The 19,801-nt window shown below is 38.1% G+C and overlaps 1 protein-coding gene across 9 annotated transcripts in view; it reads right to left on the bottom strand.

Moving 5' to 3' along the window:
* Positions 1-19,801, bottom strand: part of GK (glycerol kinase) — a 77,112-nt gene that overhangs the window by 17,803 nt on the left and 39,508 nt on the right. For 5 of the 9 annotated variants that reach the window (XM_067724436.1, XM_067724430.1, XM_067724434.1 and 2 more), the window contains 8 exons: positions 17,854-17,991; positions 15,687-15,796; positions 13,868-13,934; positions 12,731-12,748; positions 10,997-11,032; positions 10,557-10,624; positions 6,264-6,306; positions 5,706-5,786 (listed from right to left, as the gene is read on the bottom strand). In XM_067724436.1, coding sequence (XP_067580537.1) covers positions 5,706-5,786; positions 6,264-6,306; positions 10,557-10,624; positions 10,997-11,032; positions 12,731-12,748; positions 13,868-13,934; positions 15,687-15,796; positions 17,854-17,991 — 561 coding nt within the window. The remainder of the gene's footprint in view (positions 1-5,705; positions 5,787-6,263; positions 6,307-10,556; positions 10,625-10,996; positions 11,033-12,730; positions 12,749-13,867; positions 13,935-15,686; positions 15,797-17,853; positions 17,992-19,801) is intronic. The other 4 variants (XM_067724438.1, XM_067724431.1, XM_067724437.1 and 1 more) reach the window with 2 other exon arrangements.

A 19,801-nucleotide genomic window follows, 5' to 3' on the forward strand; every position in this document is an offset into this window, starting at 1 on the left:
AACTAGACTTACTGTGGTGATCATTTTGTACAAAAATACTGTGGTGATCATAATGTACAAAAATACTGAGTCACTATGTTACACACCTAAAACTAATGTAATATTGTAAGTCAATTATACTTCTATTAAAAATTGATTAAATTAAAAATATATATATACTTTGTATATATACTATATAAATTAGACATTACAGCATATCATATGCTAGCTTGCAAGCATCACTTCTAATGAAAATGTATGGAAGGGGAAAAAATGACATCAGCCAACAAAACATAACATCTGGAATAGAATTCATTCCAATCCAGTGGTTAGGACTCTGCGCTTCTACCGCAGGGAGCACGGGTTCAATCCCTAGTCGGGGAACTAAGACACTGTGTGTCCGCAGCACCGCCAAAAAGAGAAAAAAACAACAACAAAACAAAACAGTAACAACAAAAAAACACAAAGAGGTAGATTAAGGTATGATTTCCATGAAAAAAAACCCCATGAATTACAAATCAAAAGAAAAGAGAAATAAAATCAGGTGGACATGAAAAATAACCAGTTAAAGACTGTAGAAATGAAATTACTGAGTGAGATTAAAAAATGTAATAGATGAGATAAACTGTAGAATAGACAGAGAAAATAGGCAAAGTAGTGTTCCCATATACTGCTGGTGGTATTTACACATGGTAATGAAAAAGAATGGGACAATAGTTATATTTAACAACACAGATGAATTTCCCAAATAAAATGTTGAGTGAAAGAGGCCAGATCAAAGATTGCATACTGTATTACTCAGTCTCTCTCTTATATTTTTAATATATAAAGTATTAACAACATGCAAAACTAACTTCCGTGTTTAGGGTTACACATTTAAGCGTTAGAATTGTAAAGAAAAGTAAGAAAGTGATCATAATAAAAGTCAGGGCAGGGTTAACTTAGGGGAAAGGGAAGAGGATGTGATTGGGAGGGGCACATAGAAGGTTCCTGGTAGTTTTCTGTTTCCTGACCTGGGTGAGGTTACATGGGTCTTCTTTTTATAATAATTTGTTAAGCTGTACATTGATGTTTTATGCATTTTTTTCTATACATGTGTTACATTTCACAATTAAAACATTTTTGTTTTGTTTGTCTTAAAGAGAGAATTTGGAAATGTAAGGTAGATACTGAGAAACTCACCAGGGATGCAGCACAGAGAAACAAAGAGATTAAAAATATATAAAAGGGCAGTTAAGAGACATGGAGGGTGGGTTGGAAGGTTCCAATATCCGTACAATAGCAATTCCAGAAGAGGATGGAGGTAATGGTAGAGAAGCAATATTTGAAGAGATAATTGTTGAGAATGTTCCAGAACTGAAGACAGACTTGTATCCAAGTACCTAACAGAATAAGTAAAAATAAATCCAAACTCAGGCACATCATAGTAAAACTATGGGACATCAATGATAAGGATATAACGTTTAAAACTTCCAGATTACCTATCTACAAAGGAACCACTTTTAAATCAGAACAGCGAAGGTCTCATCAGCATCAAAAAATGGCCAGAAGGGATGCAGATAAAGCAACTGAGTTTTATATCCACCCCAGAGAGAGAGCAAAATAAAGACAAACCTAAAAAAGAATAGGCTCACCGCACCAGACTCTATGAACTGTGAAAGGCTATCCCTCAGCAAGAAAAAACTGGGGGTGGGGGACGATGTAAAAGGTATGGGACCAAGGAAACGATACTGGACACGGAAATTGACAAAATATGTCAATTGATATGATTTATGATTGACTGAAAAGAAAACAGTATGAATTATTGAGTGTTTAAGAAAAAGGGGAAATGAAAATTTTAAACTCAATAACATGATTATGGATGGAGGTGGCAAGGGTAAAGCATTCAAGGTCCTCATCATGGTTGGGTGGTTATTAAAAATACTAAACAATTATAAGCACTCTTAGAAAAATATATAGTTATTATTTTGAAGGTACTAGCAAAAAACCCCAAAACAACAACAAAAAATGAGAAATGCGTTATGTTGCTTCCAAATCAGCAGAGGGAGAATGAAAGAAGACTAAAAACTAAGAGGGGTAGTTATAGTTTCAGTTTTCAAAAAGGGTAGAAAGTTACTTTTTGAATACCTCAGATTGCCAAGGCTAACAACAATCTGTCAAATGAAAGAAATGGGTATTAAATATCTGCTTTGTAAGCACTTTAACCCAAAAAGGAAGCAGTGTGACCAGGTGGAATTTGCATGAATTCACTGAGAAAAAGTTTTACCCACCTAACTTTATTCTCTGCACTCTTTTTTGATTCTCTTAATTTTACAAGATGTTTGTTAACTGAAGAGAATTCGGAAAAGAAAAAAGATTCTATCTATTGTTGTTAATATACTAGTGTGTGTGTGTGTTGTGATCAAGTTGCTAGGTTAGTAGAAGGGTGTGACATATGGGAGATGCAGTGAAAAGAACACTGGACTTGGTAGACTGGAGCCCTGAATACTCAGATTTACAAGGAAGGAGATGGCACAGTGGAGCGGCCTAGGCATCTAGACTTTGATGCCCAATAACCGGGATTTGCATCGACGATTGGCTACTTACTAGCTGTCAAGCTACCTTGGCCAAATGACTCCAATTTCACTTGTCTTCTTCATGTATAAAACAAGGGAATAGCAGGGTGTAGCAAAGCCTGTTGTCATCTAATCTATTGCCCCTCTCTACTTTAAAATTCTATGAAACTAAACAACAAAATTACATGAATCAAAACGAAATCATATGGGGCTTCCCTGGTGGCGCAGTGGTTGAGAGTCCGCCTGCCGATGCAGGGGACACGGGTTCGTGCCCCGGTCCGGGAAGATCCCACATGCAGCGGAGCGGCTGGGCCCGTGAGCCATGGCCGCTGAGCCTGCGCGTCCGGAGCCTGTGCTCCGCAATGGGAGAGGCCACAACAGTGAGAGGCCCGCATACCACACACACACAAAAAAACCCAAAAAAACAAAAAAACGATATCATAAAGCTTATGTGTTAAGTCTCCAGATGAGACAAAACTGGAAGAGGAACAGTGGGAAGAATGAAAAAGCATTCAGACAGTGTCAGAACAGGCTGAAATTACTATCCTGAAATTTAACAGGAAGAAACAAAGACCTCAATTTAGATTAACAAAAGATTGTCTGTGCAAATACAAAATGGCATCGACTTGGCTTGATAATAATTCATTTGAAAAAGAGCGAGATATTTTAATATATGCTCCTGGAGCCAGTGATATGATGGGGTTATTAGACTAAATTAATGAACACTCAGGCTAGAGTAGCAGAAACAGTGTTTATGGTCACGGAGGCACAAATCCCACAGTGGGGATACCTCATTTTATTGTGCTTCACAGGTACTGTGTTTTTTACAAATTGAAGGTTTGTGGTAACCCTGCACAGAGCAAGTCTATTGGTGCCATTTTTCTAACAGCATTTGCTCACTTTGTGTTCCTGTGGCACATTTTGGTAATTCTCCCATTTTTTCAAACTTTTATTATTATAGTTGTTTAAGGTGATCTGAGACCAGTGATTTTTGGTGTTGCTATTGTAATTGTTTTGGGTTGCCATAAACTGTGCCTATATAAGACGGCGAACTTAATGATAAATGTGTGTGTTCTGGGTTTCGATGGTGGCGCAGTGGTTGAGAGTCTGCCTGCCGATGCAGGGGACACGGGTTCGTGCCCCGGTCCGGGAAGATCCCACGTGCCGCGGAGCGGCTGGGCCCGTGAGCCATGGCCGCTGAGCCTGCGCGTCCGGAGCCCGTGCTCCGCAACGGGAGAGGCCATAGCAGTGAGAGCCCCGCGTACCGCAAAAAAAAAAAAAAAAAAAAAATTCCCTGAGACAGAACAATAACGAAATTAGGCCAATTAATAACCCTGCAATGGCCTCTAAGTGTTCAAGTGAAAGGAAAAGTCACATGTCTCTCACTTTAACTCAAAAGCTAGATAGAAATAATTAAACTTAGTGAGGAAGGAACATCTAAAGCTGAGATAGGCTGAAAGCTAGGCTTCTTGCCCCAAATGCTTAGCGAAGTTGTGAATGCAAAGGAAAAGTTCCTGAAGTAAATTAAAAGTACTCCAGTGGACACACAAATGATAAAGAAGTGAAATAGCCTTGTTGCTGATATGGAGAAAGTTTGAATGGTCTGGATAGAAGATCAAACCAGCTACAACATTCCCTTAAGCCAAAGCCTAATCCAGAGCAAGGCCCTAACTCTCTTTAATTCTATGAAGGCTGAGAGACGTTAGGAAGCTTCAGAAAAAAATGTTTGGAACTAACAGAGGTTGGTTCATGAAGTTTAAGGAAAGAAACTGTCTCTGTAACATAAAAGTACAAGGTAAAGCAGCAAGTGCTGATGTAGAGGCCACAGGAAGTAATTCAGAAGATCTAGCTAAGACACCTTCATTAATGAAGGGGGCCACACTAAACAACAGATTTTCAGTGTAGATGAAACAGCCTTATACTGGAAGAAGATATATCTGAAACTTTCATAGCTAGAGAAGATAAGTCAATGCCTGGCTTCAGAGCTTCAGAGGACAGGCTGACTCTCTTGTTAGGGGCTAACGCAACTGGTGACTTTAAGTTGAAGCCAATGCTCATTTACCATTCTGAAAATCCTAGGGTCCTTAAGAATTATGCTAAATCTACTCTGCCTGTGCTCTATAAATGGAACAAGAAAGCCTGGATGACAGCACATCTGTTCACAACATGATTTACTGAATATTTAAAACCCTCTGTGGAGACCTAATGCTCAGAAGAGGATTCCCTCCAAAATATGACCACTCACTGACAATGCACCTGGTCACACAAGAGCTCTGATGGAGACATACAATGAGACTCGTGTTGTTTTCCTGCCTGCTAATGCAACATACATTCTGTAGCCCATAGATCAAGGAGTAATTTTGAATTTCAAGTCTTATTGTTTAAGAAATACATCTTGTATGGCTACAGCTGCCATAGATAGTGATTCCTTTGATGGGTCTATTCTGGGCAAAGTACACTGAAAACCTAGTAGAAAGGATTCACCACTCTAGATGCCATTAAGAACATTTGTGATTCATGGGAAGAGGTCAAAATTACAACATTAACCGGAGTTTAGAAGAAGTTCATTCCAACCCTCATGGATGACTTTGAGCAGTTCAACACTATTTCTAGGAAGTAACTAGAAATAGCAAGAGAATTAGAATTGGAAGTGGAGCCTAAAGATGTGACTGGGGACTTCCCTGGTGGCACAGTGGCTGAGAATTCGCCTGCCAGTGAGGGGGACACGGGTTTGATCTCTGGTCCGGGAAGATCCCACATGCCACAGAGCAGCTAAGCCCATGCACCACAACTACTGAGCCCATGCACCACAACTACTAAGCCCGTGCGCCACAACTATTGAGCCTGTGTGCCACGACTACTGAAGCCCGCACGCCTAGAGCCTGTGCTCCGCAACAAGAGAAGCCACCGCAATGAGAAGCCCACGCACCAGAACAAAGAGTAGCCCCCTACTCGCTGCAACCAGAGAAAGCCTGCGTGCAGCAACGAGGACCCGAGGCAGCCAAAAATAAATAAATAAATAATAAAAATAAAGATGTGACTGAATTGTTGCAATGTCATTATAAAATTGTAACAGATGAGGAGTTGCTTCTCATTCTTACAGACAACACTGTGGTTTTCATTAGCTTTGAATGTTTGTCACATTATCTATACTGAATGAAATGTACTTACTTCTAACGCATAATACACTGGTTTGTCTCTGCCCAGTTTGTAAGCCACTGTGGTCAGAAGGCCATGTTCAGAAAATACACACTGTAGCAAAGAGAAAAAGATTTCATTAGTCAGGAAAACAAAAAGATAGCATTAGAATATTTCTAAAGCAAAAATGATCTAGTTACAACATAATTCAATAAATATAACAATTTAGAAAATAGATCTTAAAAGTCAAAATTACCAGTATTAAGAACAGTACACTTAAACAGTATAAAAAGTTTATCCCTCGTTCCAAATTAGATTTGCATTAAGAATCTGACAAAGTCCTAGTATAGATATCCCACTAACACAATTAAACACACACATGTAAAATTCAAAGAACCTAAAATGGTTCTTACAAGAACCATTCACATGTAGTGATTTTCATCATTTTTACTGAGCTCTAAATTAAACCCTGATAGAAATTAAATAAAAGCTCCTGACTCAAAAGTAACTTAATAGCAAATTATGCTCAAGTATTATTTATATGAAGTTAAAGAAGACTTTCACTAATCTTTTAATTTGAAAAAAACCAACCTTACGGCCTGTATTACATAGTAAGAAACAGCCTGTTCCATACCTATAGTTGGGGGGAAGAATGAACAGTAGGACAATTTTATTAAAAGTAAATGATGAAACATTAATACTACAAAACTAACATTTAACTTAGAACAATAAAAGTAATTTATATTAAAGTTTTAGAAAAGTTCTAAAAGCTAACAAACATCACAAACTCTTTGGAATAATGTTTTAAAGAACAGTCTAGAAGAAAATGTACTTAGTGCAATCCTAATGGAAAAATGCAAGTATAGTATTTGGCACTTAGTCATAGCCCAGGGCCATGTTCATAAAATAGCACTGAGGTACAATAAATCCTAAATTCTGTCACACTTACATTGCTATTAATCCCCATGAAGTGAAGCATCATGACTAACAGGCATTCAGCAATGGAGCGGGCCAGCCTAGCTCCATCATTAGCACAGTCATAAACTTCTGGCATGGAGAGGGGGTAGGTCCAGGGTACAGGAAAGTGTAGGTGGACTTTGGGAAAATGAGGGGCCCAGAGGGAAAAGCTATTGCTGGTCTACTTTCCCTGTTCTCTGCGCAGGACAGGGCATTCTACTAACACTGGTGGGAGAGTCATAGCCAGCACGTAACACAGCTGCCGTGGAAGAACTGAATTTATTTTGTGACAGCCTTATCAGCAAAACCTTCGGACTCTGCAACAAATCTGGTGCTTGGACATGAGTGAGTGGTTTTGACTTGTGCCAGGCAGATAAGCAGCCCAAACTGATATCAGTAAGGGTCACATGGCGACAGTTTTCAAATCAGTTGGCTGTGACTATCACCCTTGGCTCTCCACAGCTGTCCTGCCCTGTTTGGGATTCCCTCCCCACGGGCCTTGTGGGGCAAATAGAAAGCCAGGGCAATTTTTTCTGATAAACATTTTTCCAGGCACCACTGTTGTGAATGAGAATTAGCCCAAGACCGTCTATCTCTTCTGCTTGATTGTCGGCCTGCATGGGATTCATGAATATCTAAGTTTTCAAAGACACCAGTCAAATGACACCAGGTACGGGTAATAATATATATACGAATTCAAACACATAAATCGCTACGCCTTTTTACTTCTGTGACGCTGAAAAAGCTATATATTTTAAGTCAATCTCCTTTAATAAATATTCGTAAAAATGGAAGTGAATTTTCTGTTCCACACTATTTAAAGGAGAAATCTGTACTGATTTAGTCCCCATATAAACACTCTGTATACTGAATGGTAGTGTACAAGTCTTAAAGTATGAAATTGACGCAGAGGCTCAAGGTACTTAATAAAAGTGAATTCTTAAGTTTGTATATACTTGATAAGTAATTACTGAGTATTGTCAATATATGAAGAGACCTCCTTGCTACATTTAGGCCACAGCTTTCAAAACAGTGTACAGGCAATTACTTTCCTCTTAAATTTTATTATTTTTTTCTTCCCAGTCATCAAACCTATATGGGGTTTTCAGCATTTATATGGCCTACCAGTCCTTCCTCAAACATCCCAGAAAGACGTCTGACGTTTCTGAGCTCTGGAAAGTTAAAGGTTGTTTGCTATTCTCCACGGAGAAGTGGGCCAAACAAAGATGGTACACAGCGGGAGCGTGAGTGGCCCTGGCCGAAGCTGTGAAACAGGCAGAAGGACTCCTCTATTACACTTAGGGCCTCTGGGGAGAGGAGGCACTTAAAACACAAACTTAACTTAAAAACACAAACAAAATTCCCCAAACTTGGCCATGATCCTGTTAACCTAACGAACTACGTACTTCACTTCCCGTTCCTGAATAGTTGCCTTTTTGCAAAGCACATTCTGTCTTGCTGTCTCTATTCTCTACCTACTCGCATCTCTTTTGACCACTTGCAACCTGGCTTCCATCTTGAGCATTGTACTAAAACTTCATTCTTTGAGGTCACCGCTGAAGACCTGACTTCTATGTACAACGGTCTGTTCTCATTCTCAGCCTCCATGACCTATTTGTACTATTTTGCACTGCTGACCAAGCCCCTCTCTTCAACAGCTCTACACTGGATCTCCACTTTAATGACTAACTACATTCTATTTGTCTGACTTCTACATCCCTTCACCTCTTCCTTCTTCTAAATATCTCCTCTACCTGTATACTTTTTCTTGGTAATTTTATCTATTCTTATCGCTTCAAAAATCACCTCTAAATATGGGCAATTCAAAATCCCTTACTTTTATACTGAGTTCATTCCCCATTACCGTATGTGTGTAATGTACAGTCTACCAGTACTGCCAACGTGTCCCAAACAGAAATTCTTCTACTTGGACCCATTCCCTACTTTGGCTAAATCTAACCACTGGGCCCAGGGGACTAGTCTCCATACCTGCTTCCTGTCTCTTGTCCCTCTGTAGCGCCATGGATATCCACCCACGCCTCCCTCAGCCCTCATCCTTCTTAGTTCTTGTCTTTGTTACTGAGATGCCATGGTGGCCTCCGCCACGTCCTCTTTGCTTCTAATCTCTCCCCACTTTAACACAGGACTGCCATATCATTAATGAACAGCTCCAGTCATCTCAGAACAGCAGCCCACAAACCTTCAGAAGTGTCCCACCGCCTTCAAGAAAAAAATCCTCAGTCTGAAGTTTAGGGTTTCACACCATCACCCTAGCCTTATTTTCCCACAACCACTTTCCCACCCAAATGTTCTCCACATTCTCTAAATAAAGTCTTCCATTTCCCTGTCTGCATCTTGGTTCAGTGTTCCATGCGTTCACCAATATTGCTAAGTCTTCAAAACATCTCATTACTAACAATCTTTTGTGATTGGTCTCCCCTCCCTTTGAAACCCAACAGCAGTACTTCCAAGTTTTTTATGGCACATAAGTTCTGATTTATAATATGATGAACTGTATATTTGTGTTCTTTCCCCTCAGGAAGCGAAACATGAGCCCAAAGATCTTACAATTTGCTATTATTCCCCTCTGCCAACCTGCAATGGCTGCAGAGGTACTCAGCAAGCCCTCCCTAACTTAAATTCATCATTTCGGGATTTGGCTGATAATGCTTAAGGGGGAGGGGAGGATAAAGAGAGGGAAAATCTGGCAACTCTATTGGGTGCCTCCCATGTGCTCTGTAGTGTTAGGTACTTGACACAGAGAGAGCATCTGATTTACTAGCTAGCATTAGGGTGTCTGGCAGAGGACGAAAGAAGGGGGCGGAGGGGACAGCTTACTTTTCTACCATTTCTATCGTTTCTCTGACTCCTGACTCAGCTACCTGGGACCCAGAATTCAAAGAATATGTTTCCAGACGCACGCTGACTCAAACACTCCTTGATGGTAACCTCAGGATATCATGACCTGCAAAGAATTTTTCCACCTTCCCTCCAAAAAAAACCTCTCACACAAATAATGTCACACTTTTGCATGAGGACTTCTGGCCCTACTAGAGTACAAGAACACTTAATCTAAAACGTAAAGACATTCCATTACTGACAAAAGTAGAACGTAACCACTGAAGTTAACATTAATGAGAGAATTAGAAATTCCTCAAGAAAAAAACACTTAAACGTAGATAGTCTCCTGCCAGGTCTATGGAACTCTTTTCCACACAGAGGACAGTAAAGTACAGAGGTAAAGTACCCCGGCTAAATTGAATCAGCTGCATCTGGGTGCAAAGACTGCTGCTCTCACTTACTAGCTTAACCTCTCTGAGAATCTTTCCCAGCCTAAAGTGGGAGTAATCTTATCATTATTAAATATGGGGCTTGTTACAGACTGCACGTATGAGCAGTAAGAAGATGAGATTAGGAGAAAAATGCACCAAATCTCTGCTTCCGTCATTCCTTCTGCTTCTTGTCGAAGGAGAAACTCCACATGACGGGGAGAAAGCACAGTGCCAGGGAAATAACACTGAAAATCCCACAAAAATATGACTTTATAATTAGTGAGAAAGTCTAGGGCAGGAACACCATGTTGAAAATTGGAAGTGGAAGCTCAGAGTCTTAACCGCTGGACCGCCAGGGAAGTCCCGAGGCAAGAATACTTTAAACCAACATCTAGTTTCTGGATGGAAAAGGTACTGAATTTTACAAATTAAGGTTTTCACAAGCCTCATCAGTTTGTTTACATATGATATAGTGAATTCTATGTGAAGGAGATGAAGAAAAACAAATGGCGAAAAGTATATATATCTGTACTGGAACTCTTAAGCTATTAATTTTCAGCCTGGATGAACTTCAAAAGCATTTCCTCATTCAAAACACCAAAGGGAAAAACAAACAAAACACCATTGGTTTTCAGGTCTGTTTCTTAAAACTCACGTGTTTTTGGCTTGTCCATCCTGGAAGCACATTTGTCCCACCAATGCAGCAGATTGGTCCCCCAAACACTGAAAGTATACATGACAATAAAGAACACTGACTAAGACAATATTGTTCATTTCCTTTCTAGGACAGCCATAAGATTTATTTTCCCCTCTTTATTTATGAAGGAACGAATTGTCTTATGTTCTTTGCATCGCCTCCATTTGGCCATTTTCCCATGTGTTAACACTGCAAACAGGTACAGGAAGGGAGAGGTAGAATTAATTTATTCAGAAAAAATTCTCAATAGCCTACACTGTGTCACAGTGAAACAAGAATTAGCCAATTCTGCTGCTCTTACTTATTTTCCATAGTTAAGGAAGGAGGAAGATTGATTAAGGGAAGCCATAACATGGAAGGGGGCGGGTAGCAGGGAGATGTTTGGTGATGAAACTTACCCCAGATATTGGTACACCTTCCAAGGCCCCAGCTTTCTAATAAAATTTTAAAAAAGGATTATGAATAATCACAAATTTGGCTCTACTAACATAACTGCAACAGGAATGAACACAAACAGCAACATGCCAGAGCATGTGGGCAGACAAGACAAAGCAAGTGTTTCAACTACATGAGTGGTTCAGAGAGAGAGATACTAGAAATATTCCTAGAATGACAAGAAGAGACATGGACGTGAAACACTGGACTGAGAGTCAGGAGACGCGGGTTCTACTCCTGGTTAGTTAGTTAGTTAGTCACTGAGCAGGCCGCTGAAACCTTTCTATGCCTCAATTTATTTATCTACAAAATGGGCCTGGGCTTATATGCATGCCAAAGGCCATTAGCTCTTTGCTATTATTGTTGTTACTAAGAAAAGACTAACACATCCTTTAAAATGAACATATAAATAGCTATTAAACCAGCATGGAACATGTTTGTTTTGGGAGGCTGTATTTTACCAACTGTTCTTCCTACCCAAACTGCTCTGAAGATAAGTAAGAAACAAGAGAGGGTTCAGGTATTGGGTATTATTTGTTCATAGCCAACATCATTCTTCAAGTTTTGATAAGCAAGAGTTAATTTATGCCATGAATAGTGCTTTTGACTTTGATCAAGTATTGCCAGCATTCTAGCGGAAAAAAAATGAGATTTAAGTGACTGTCTGTGGACTTTACCAAACTTAATTGTGAAAAAAAAACAAACAACTTACACTAATACAAAGCAATTTGTACTGATATTAAGGAATTAGGGTAAAGGAATATGATCCCTGATGTACCTGTGATGTATTAGAAGAGCACCAAACTAAAGCTTTTGCCTGACCCCTCAGTCTGCCATTTGTAAGCCCGTCTCCTGGCCTCTGGGAGCTTCGGGTTCCCTATCTGTGACAGTGAGGGTAAGAACAGAAGCCACCTCACATGGCTATGATAAGGAAATAATAGCATATGTGTGGAAACCCTTTACAAAATAAAAAATGCCCTCTATCTAGTGGATGACATTTTATTTCTTTCATGCTTTTGGGTTAATCCAAGACCTATCTTTTATTTACTGTATAAATTCTTAGAAAATCTGAACCTGGATAATAAGTGAAGGGCTGAAAGTGAATCAGGAAACCTATAGACTAGATATCTTAATGTATTTAAATACTGAAAGAAGTCTTTGCTTATACTACTGAAGTTATTATCAAACTACCAGCAGAATCTACTATGTGCAGTCAGGCACGGAAAGCGCTCTTTTTTCTTCACAGGGAGGGGGGTCTCTGGAGGATTCCTGGGAATATCCTCTGGTGAAGCATGCAGAAAAAGTGACAGTGCATTTCCAACTAACTGGTCTGAAAGGTTGGGCAAGATATCATTTAAGATAGATGTTTAGGACATCTAAAAACTACACCTGATTTCCCTATTGTGCTAAAGCCCAAAGCACATCACAACTGTACTTTGTAATAGGGACCATCAGAATTTCTCATTCCAGAAAACTACCTTAGTCTTCCTCAGCCTTATGGAAGACTTAAAAATAAATAAGGTTACATTTTAAAAACACCTAAAGCTTGACTAGAGCTTATAATAATTTGGAGGGTCATGGAAGGCTCTAGATTAATCTACTTAGTAAATGGACTTCTGCTTATCTAAAACTAAACGGAAATGCACTGTATCTTTTCCAAATGAATGGGTAGCATAATTGGTGGGCAACCTACTCACCAGACTATGAGAGATTTTCTATAGTCAGCAAGGGGAGAGAGGGGGACAGAAGCATAATATTTTAAATGCAAGAGAAAACTAGGCCAGTTAAATGTTTTTTTAACCATCCTCTGAAACTGTTTCTCAAGAATAGTTTTTTTTTCTCTGACCCAAGTCAGTTTATAGGTAGCTATGAAATTATCAAAGCACTTTTAAATTGTAGATAAGCAATGACTATGCTTCCTTTACAAAATTCCATTTTGCCTTAAAGGGCTTTATTATAAATAAAACATTTAAGAATTCTTGCTTAAGCTTTATCCAGAACACTTAGTGTTCTACTCTATTATTATTATTAAAGTCTATAAGTAGAGTTTCTAATGTTTTTCATGAAATATCAAAACATTATTTTTTGGCAATTAATCTAAGACTTTTCTTAATCTTTACCATAAATTCTAGTTTTTTGACCTTAAACACCAGTTCAAATGGTCCTAAAGGTTTTCATCCCTGATGTGTAATCAGAGATACTCAGTAATGCTAAGTGTACTTTTTGCTTAGACTACTTTTTCTGTGGGTTTCAATGAAAGCAACAGTAAAAATGTCCATGATGAAAACCAGTTTAATCAGGAATCACAAATCAGAACAGACTCTTTGCTTTCAGTTTCTTTGCTAAAGTTTTGCTCAGGCTGACAAAGAATCTACTATGAGACATGGTTTGGCCATTAAAGGAGATTCAACAGGAAAAAGAACACCACTAAAATGTGAAGAGACCTTCCCATCAATTAAGAGCAGGCACCACAACTACCGAACAGTTATTTGGATTAAAGGCATAACCTGGCCCAAACATTCCCTTACCACCCTCTGTAGTTAGATTATCTCAATAATACTTTAAAATACTCAAAGAAAAGCCAATAAAGTTTATAATAGATAAAGTTTTTATATACAGTTTTATATAAAGTTTATATAAAATATAAACTGGTAAGTAGGACTCAAGAATTTTAAGTTATAAAACTATTTAAACAATACTAAATTCTTAGTTTACATACTGTCAACATTCACAAAATGTACAGGTCTCAAAATATAAAACGTAACACAATTGACTTTTGAATTCTGAATAGTAAAGCCTTTTTTAAGATAAAAATTATTATTATTATTTTTTACCATTAGGCCATAGATCTCAGAAGAACTCCGGACATTTGGAAGAATTTTCATTGGAATTTCAAAAAATCTAAAAAACAATTAGATTGGGTATATAAAACTATTTTAAATAAACATCTAGAAACATATATATGAATTTAAAGTCATGTAAACAACAATTAAAAATGAACTTATTTTAGTGTACAATTAAATAGTAACAAATAAATAAGCCAGCAGTATGCTTGGGTATTTAACACTCTAACTTTATACAAACAAATCAATACAAAATAAAAAGCACACAAAAACCAAAGTACTTTTATAGAGGAATCTAATTTTCCTTGAAAAATAATCAAGACAATTACTTAATTTGGCCTATTCATTATATATGCAATAAAGTGGATTAAAGACCTAAATGTAAGTCCAGAAACTATCAAACTCTTAGAGGAAAACACAGGCAGAACACTCTATGACATAAATCACAGCAAAATCCTTTTTGACTCACCTCCTAGAGAAATGGAAATAAAAACAAAACTAAACAAATGGGACCTAATGAAACTTAAAAGCTTTTGTACAGCAAAGGCAACCATAAACAAGACCAAAAGACAACCCTCAGAATGGGAGAAAATATTTGCAAATGAAACAACTGACAAAGGATTAATCTCCAAAATTTACAAGCAGCTCATGCAGCTCAATAACAAAAAAAACAAACAACCCAATCCAAAAATGGGCAGAAGACCTAAACAGACATTTCTCCAAAGAAGATATACAGATTGCCAACAAACACATGAAAGGATGCTCAACATCATTAATCATTAGAAAAACGCAAATCAAAACTACAATGAGATATCATCTCACACAGGTCAGAATGGCCATCATCAAAAAATCTAGAAACAATAAATGCTGGAGAGGGTGTGGAGAAAAGGAAACACTCTTGCACTGCTGGTGGGAATGTGAATTGATACAGCCACTATGGAGAACAGTATGGAGGTTCCTTAAAAAAATACAAATAGAACTACCATACGACCCAGCAATCCCACTACTGGGCATATACCCTGAGAAAACCATAATTCAAAAAGAGTCATGTACCAAAATGTTCATTGCAGCTCTATTTACAATAGCCAGGACATGGAAGCAACCTAAGTGTCCATCATCGGATGAATGGATAAAGAAGATGTGGCACATATATACAATGGAATATTACTCAGCCATAAAAAGAAACGAAATTGAGTTATTTGTAGTGAGGTGGATAGACCTAGAGCCTGTCATACAGAGTGAAGTAAGTCAGAAAGAGAAAGACAAATACCATATGCTAACACATATATATGGAATCTAAGAAAACAAACAAACTAAAAAAAACGGTCATGGGAACATATGTATATGCATAATTGATTCACTTTGTTATAAAGCAGAAACTAACACACCATTGTAAAGCAATTATACTCCAATAAAGACGTTACAAAAGAAATAATAGTCTGGGGCTTCCCTGGTGGCACAGTGGTTGAGAGTCTGCCTGCCGATGCAGGGGACACGGGTTCGTGCCCCGGTCCGGGAAGATCCCACATGCCACGGAGCGGCTGGGCCCGTGAGCCATGGCCGCTGAGCCTGCGTATCCGGAGCCTGTGCTCCGCAACGGGAGAGGCCACAACAGTGAGAGGCCCGCGTACCCCCCCTCCCAACAAAAAAAAGTCTGTTTTAAAAGAATATACAACACAGACTTGTATATTGTAGTTGAAATATCAACAGTTAAAGTTTGGTGCCCCACTAACATCTGAAAATAGTAAGATTTAGGTTATAAATAGGCAACACACTTGGAAATCTATTCTTAGGGCAAAATACAACTCACTCGCAGAGCTCTTTATCCCATTCCAAAGAATGGATGTTGAAAAGCATCGTCCTGCTTGCATTTGTTACATCTGTACAATGGACACCTCCACTGGCTCCTCCTGTCAAGCTCTGGACAGAGTGAAAAGGACATGTTAAATCTGTACTTATTTGCAATTTAATTTACACTTTGTCAAGACCCATAATCAGTTGCAGAGCACATAAGGCAGGAGAATGGAACATTTCAATTACTTAATTTTTTAGTTTTCAGCAGTGTCCAACAGAAATATAATGTAATTGAACCACACTGAGCCACATATGTACTTGAATATTTTCTAGTAGCTACATTTAAAAATATAAAGAAGCAGGTGAAATTAATAATACTACATATTTTATTTAATCCAATGTATCCAAAATATCCTTTCAATATAAAAAATTATTACGGAGACATTTTACCTTCTATTCTGTGTACTAACTCTTTGAAATACAGTGTATATTTTACACTCACGCACATCTCAATTCACACCCGCCACATTTCAAGTGCTCAATAGTCATATGTGGCGAAGTGGCTACCCTACTGGACAGCAGTTCTAGCTAACTGATGGTTAAAGAAAAAATTCAGCTTTTGTTTTCCTCCTCTTATCTTTGGAAGATGCAGAGTCTCATTAAATTTGGCAAAGTAAAACACATTGAAATGCCTGCCTCTTAGGATCTCACTGAACCCTGTGTTGCTGTTGTTGCTCTTGTTGCATTTGTCTGTGTGTGTATGTGTGTGCGCGCGTCCATGTTTTGGAATAACAATTCTCATTGGGCTGTGCCTGCAGTGACCCAAGCACATATCCTGAAAGCAGTTTTAAACTCTCTAATGTTAATACCCTTGTACCTGAACTGCAAGGACTGCTGCTTCCTTTCATGTAGAATCAGTGAGAAGTAAGAAAGGAACAAAAGTGGAGAAATGGCAGCTCACAGTTCCACATCTTGTCTTAGTCTGGCTCCAGGCAATTGTGAGAATTACTGTCAGAATTATTTCAACTGTGACCGACACGTATGAAAACTGCTGTCCATGAACACAATGCACAGCATGCCCTGGCCAAGCACAGGGAGGGCTGGAGAAGGCGCTACTTCCTGATAGGGGGTTCGAAAGATCTGCTCTGTGCATCTGGCAAGTGAGAATAGGGGCAGTGTTCCCTTGAAGCTCCCCTGAATGTTGGAAAAGATAATCACATACTTAGAGAAGTGTTTACAAATGAAATTATATGTCTGGCATTTGCTTTAAATTATCCATGGGGAGAAAGAGTGAGTACAGTTGAAACAAGTTTGGCCACAGCTGATTACTGTAGCTGACTCATTGTTCTAGAGGTTCATGACACTATTCCCTCCGCTTTTTGGGTGTATTTGAAAATGCCCTTAATAAAAATAACAGAGAAAGAGAGAGAGAGACAGAGAGAGAGAGAGGAGAGAGAACGAAGAGAATGAACATGTACTTTTAAGATATACAGATATCTGGGAAATGTTTGTTTCTACTCATCCATGTTCAGCTTAGGCAAAAAGATTATACATCAGAAATTTCCACTATGATTTTTCATATTGTGACTTAAGTAAAAGTCAGCTGTGTGATGTTGAAAGCAAATGTTCAAACGTAGCCTAGGTGTTTTATCATGTTAAATAGTAGAAAATAGAAGAAATAAATACATTTCTTCTAGGAAATGACTAGTGGAAAAGAAGTACAGTTGACCCTTGAGCAACACAGATTTGAATTGTGCAGGTGCACTTATACGTGGATTTTAAAAATAAATAATACAGTACTACATGATCCGCAGATACAGACAGCTAACTATCCACGGCGGGTCCTAGAACCAAGCGCCTGCACATAGCAAGGGATTGTATGATAGGCAGCAGATAAAGGCTACTTAAATTTACTAATTGCTAATTACCTAAATTAGTTAGTCTAAAGGTAATAGACATGAGATGTGGTTTTGGTAATCATCCTCCATTTTTGCTGAAATAAGACAAGAAAAAATCAAGAAGAAGCAGGCAAAAATGCCTCTCAAATGGAGGCTGAACTGTTCTGCTGTTTCTTGAATGGCTTTTCTTAATGATGCTGCCAACTAAAAAGTTTGAAACTCTTTGTAGAAGAAAGATAGGCAGTTTAAAAGTTTTCTCCACACACACATGATATTTAAACGTACCCAAATAAGCCATGAATCAACGGTCCCAAAAAGAGCTCTATCTTCTTCAACTGCCTTTTGAACTTTTCTCACATTGTCAAGGAGCCAACGAAGTTTCACTGCACTGAAATAAGTGCTAAGTGGAAGGCCTGTCTTGGACTAAAAACAGTTATGAAATTCAGCCAGGAAATTAAATTCATAACAGCTTAAAATAAAACACCAAATCAAAAAACTCAATAAATCACAAAATATTCAATGGCCCTAAAGGCAATCCTACAGTATTATGGATAAAAATACTTTTCCTATCTTATGGCACAGGAAAGCATGTTCATGAAAAAAGATCAGAGTGGTATGTTTGCAGTTCAAAGAGCATCCACATAGCAAGGTAAAGAGAAAATTAAATGACACATGCCCTGCAATCTAGATAGTTAAGACACAGATGTTAACTTTTGTGATGAGTTAGGATTACATACAGAAGCTAGCCCAAAACTCTGCTTTTTATTTTATATTCCATGAAAGTGATATTTAAACTATTGAAAATCAGAGAGAATATCAATTCATAAACTAATGACCACAAGCAGAAGATTGTTTTAAAACATATAAGCCTTAACAATATATTTATGTGTGTAAAAAATGGAATACATATTCAATACACATATTCAAACAACATAAAATTGGTGGAGAATGAAGTAGAGCTCAAAGACACGCCAGATTAAAGCAACACAAGGTTGTTCTATTTAAGAAAGTAGTTGCCAGTCGAAATATAATGTTGTATACATGAAACTTATATGATGTTACAAACCAATGTTACCTCAATAAACTAAAAAAAATAGTATATATATATAAAAGAAAGTAGTTGCCTGAATTCAGCAAATAGATTGAACAAAGGGAAGGTGAACTGAATAAAGCTTAAAGGGTAAAAATGAAACATGGGCTTATCAATCTTCCTTGAGAATGGATCAGGTCCAATTCATTTTTGTTAGTATATTAAACACTATATTTATAAGGGCTGGTGAAAGTGGTTAAGAAAATACATACATCAAAATAATGCAACTATCTTCCCCTTCTTGATCCCTATTCTCATTTATCACCCAACTACAGAAAGTGATCCCTTTTCCTTCTCATCTCCCATGGATATGTTTAGTAAAAAAAGCTCAAACCAAAGGATATAACACTTGAATGCAAGCTTGTAAGTTAAGAATCTTAACTCATAGTTTTCTAGCTTTCCTAGAAAAAAAAGATCAATGCTCAAAAATAATAAAAGGAAATAACATATGGGAATATGCTTCTTTGATTTGAAGGACCAAGGGTCATCCCACAAACCAAATAGTGAGGTAGCATATAAATATCTCATTTTCATGATTTAAGTAGAAGGTGTAAAAGTTGCCGAAAATGGCTTTGGAGAGAAAAACATGCACCCCTTGAAGCAAAGTGCAGCTGGAGGTTAGGCGTGAAGGCTGGGCAGGTTGACCAAGAGAACAGGATAGGAAATGGGTGAGGGCATACTCAGGACAAGACTGAGGTTATTTGGGTGGGTAATGGTAGGGGATGGTTTGTTAGACTGCTGCAATTAATGGGATTTGAGCACTAGCTTCAGAACCAAGAACCACAAGAAACTGCCATTCAAGAGTCCCACTGACAAATATAAAGGGAATAAACCAAAAACAAAAGAGAAAGAAAAAAAATGGAATTTCTTTTTGGACAGTAGGAGAAATTGGCCTTGACCTTGCTAAGAAAAGTACCTCGCCTGTTTCAAAAATTTTCTCTCCCTTCATTTATCTGAAGAGAGACCTATATAAGGACTGAAAATTAGGCATTTTTTATTGGCTTCTTCATACGAAGAAAGTGGAAGAGGAGTTCAAGTAAAGGCTGGAGCGTCTTCTAGTTTCTCTCCCTGAATCCAGATGCCTAAAAACTCAAAAGCACGCAGAACTTTCTTTGATGGACAGTAAAAAAAAAAAAAGAGAAG

This window comes from Pseudorca crassidens, chromosome X (genome assembly GCF_039906515.1).
Source record: "Pseudorca crassidens isolate mPseCra1 chromosome X, mPseCra1.hap1, whole genome shotgun sequence".
NCBI classification, from domain to species: Eukaryota; Metazoa; Chordata; class Mammalia; order Artiodactyla; family Delphinidae; genus Pseudorca; species Pseudorca crassidens.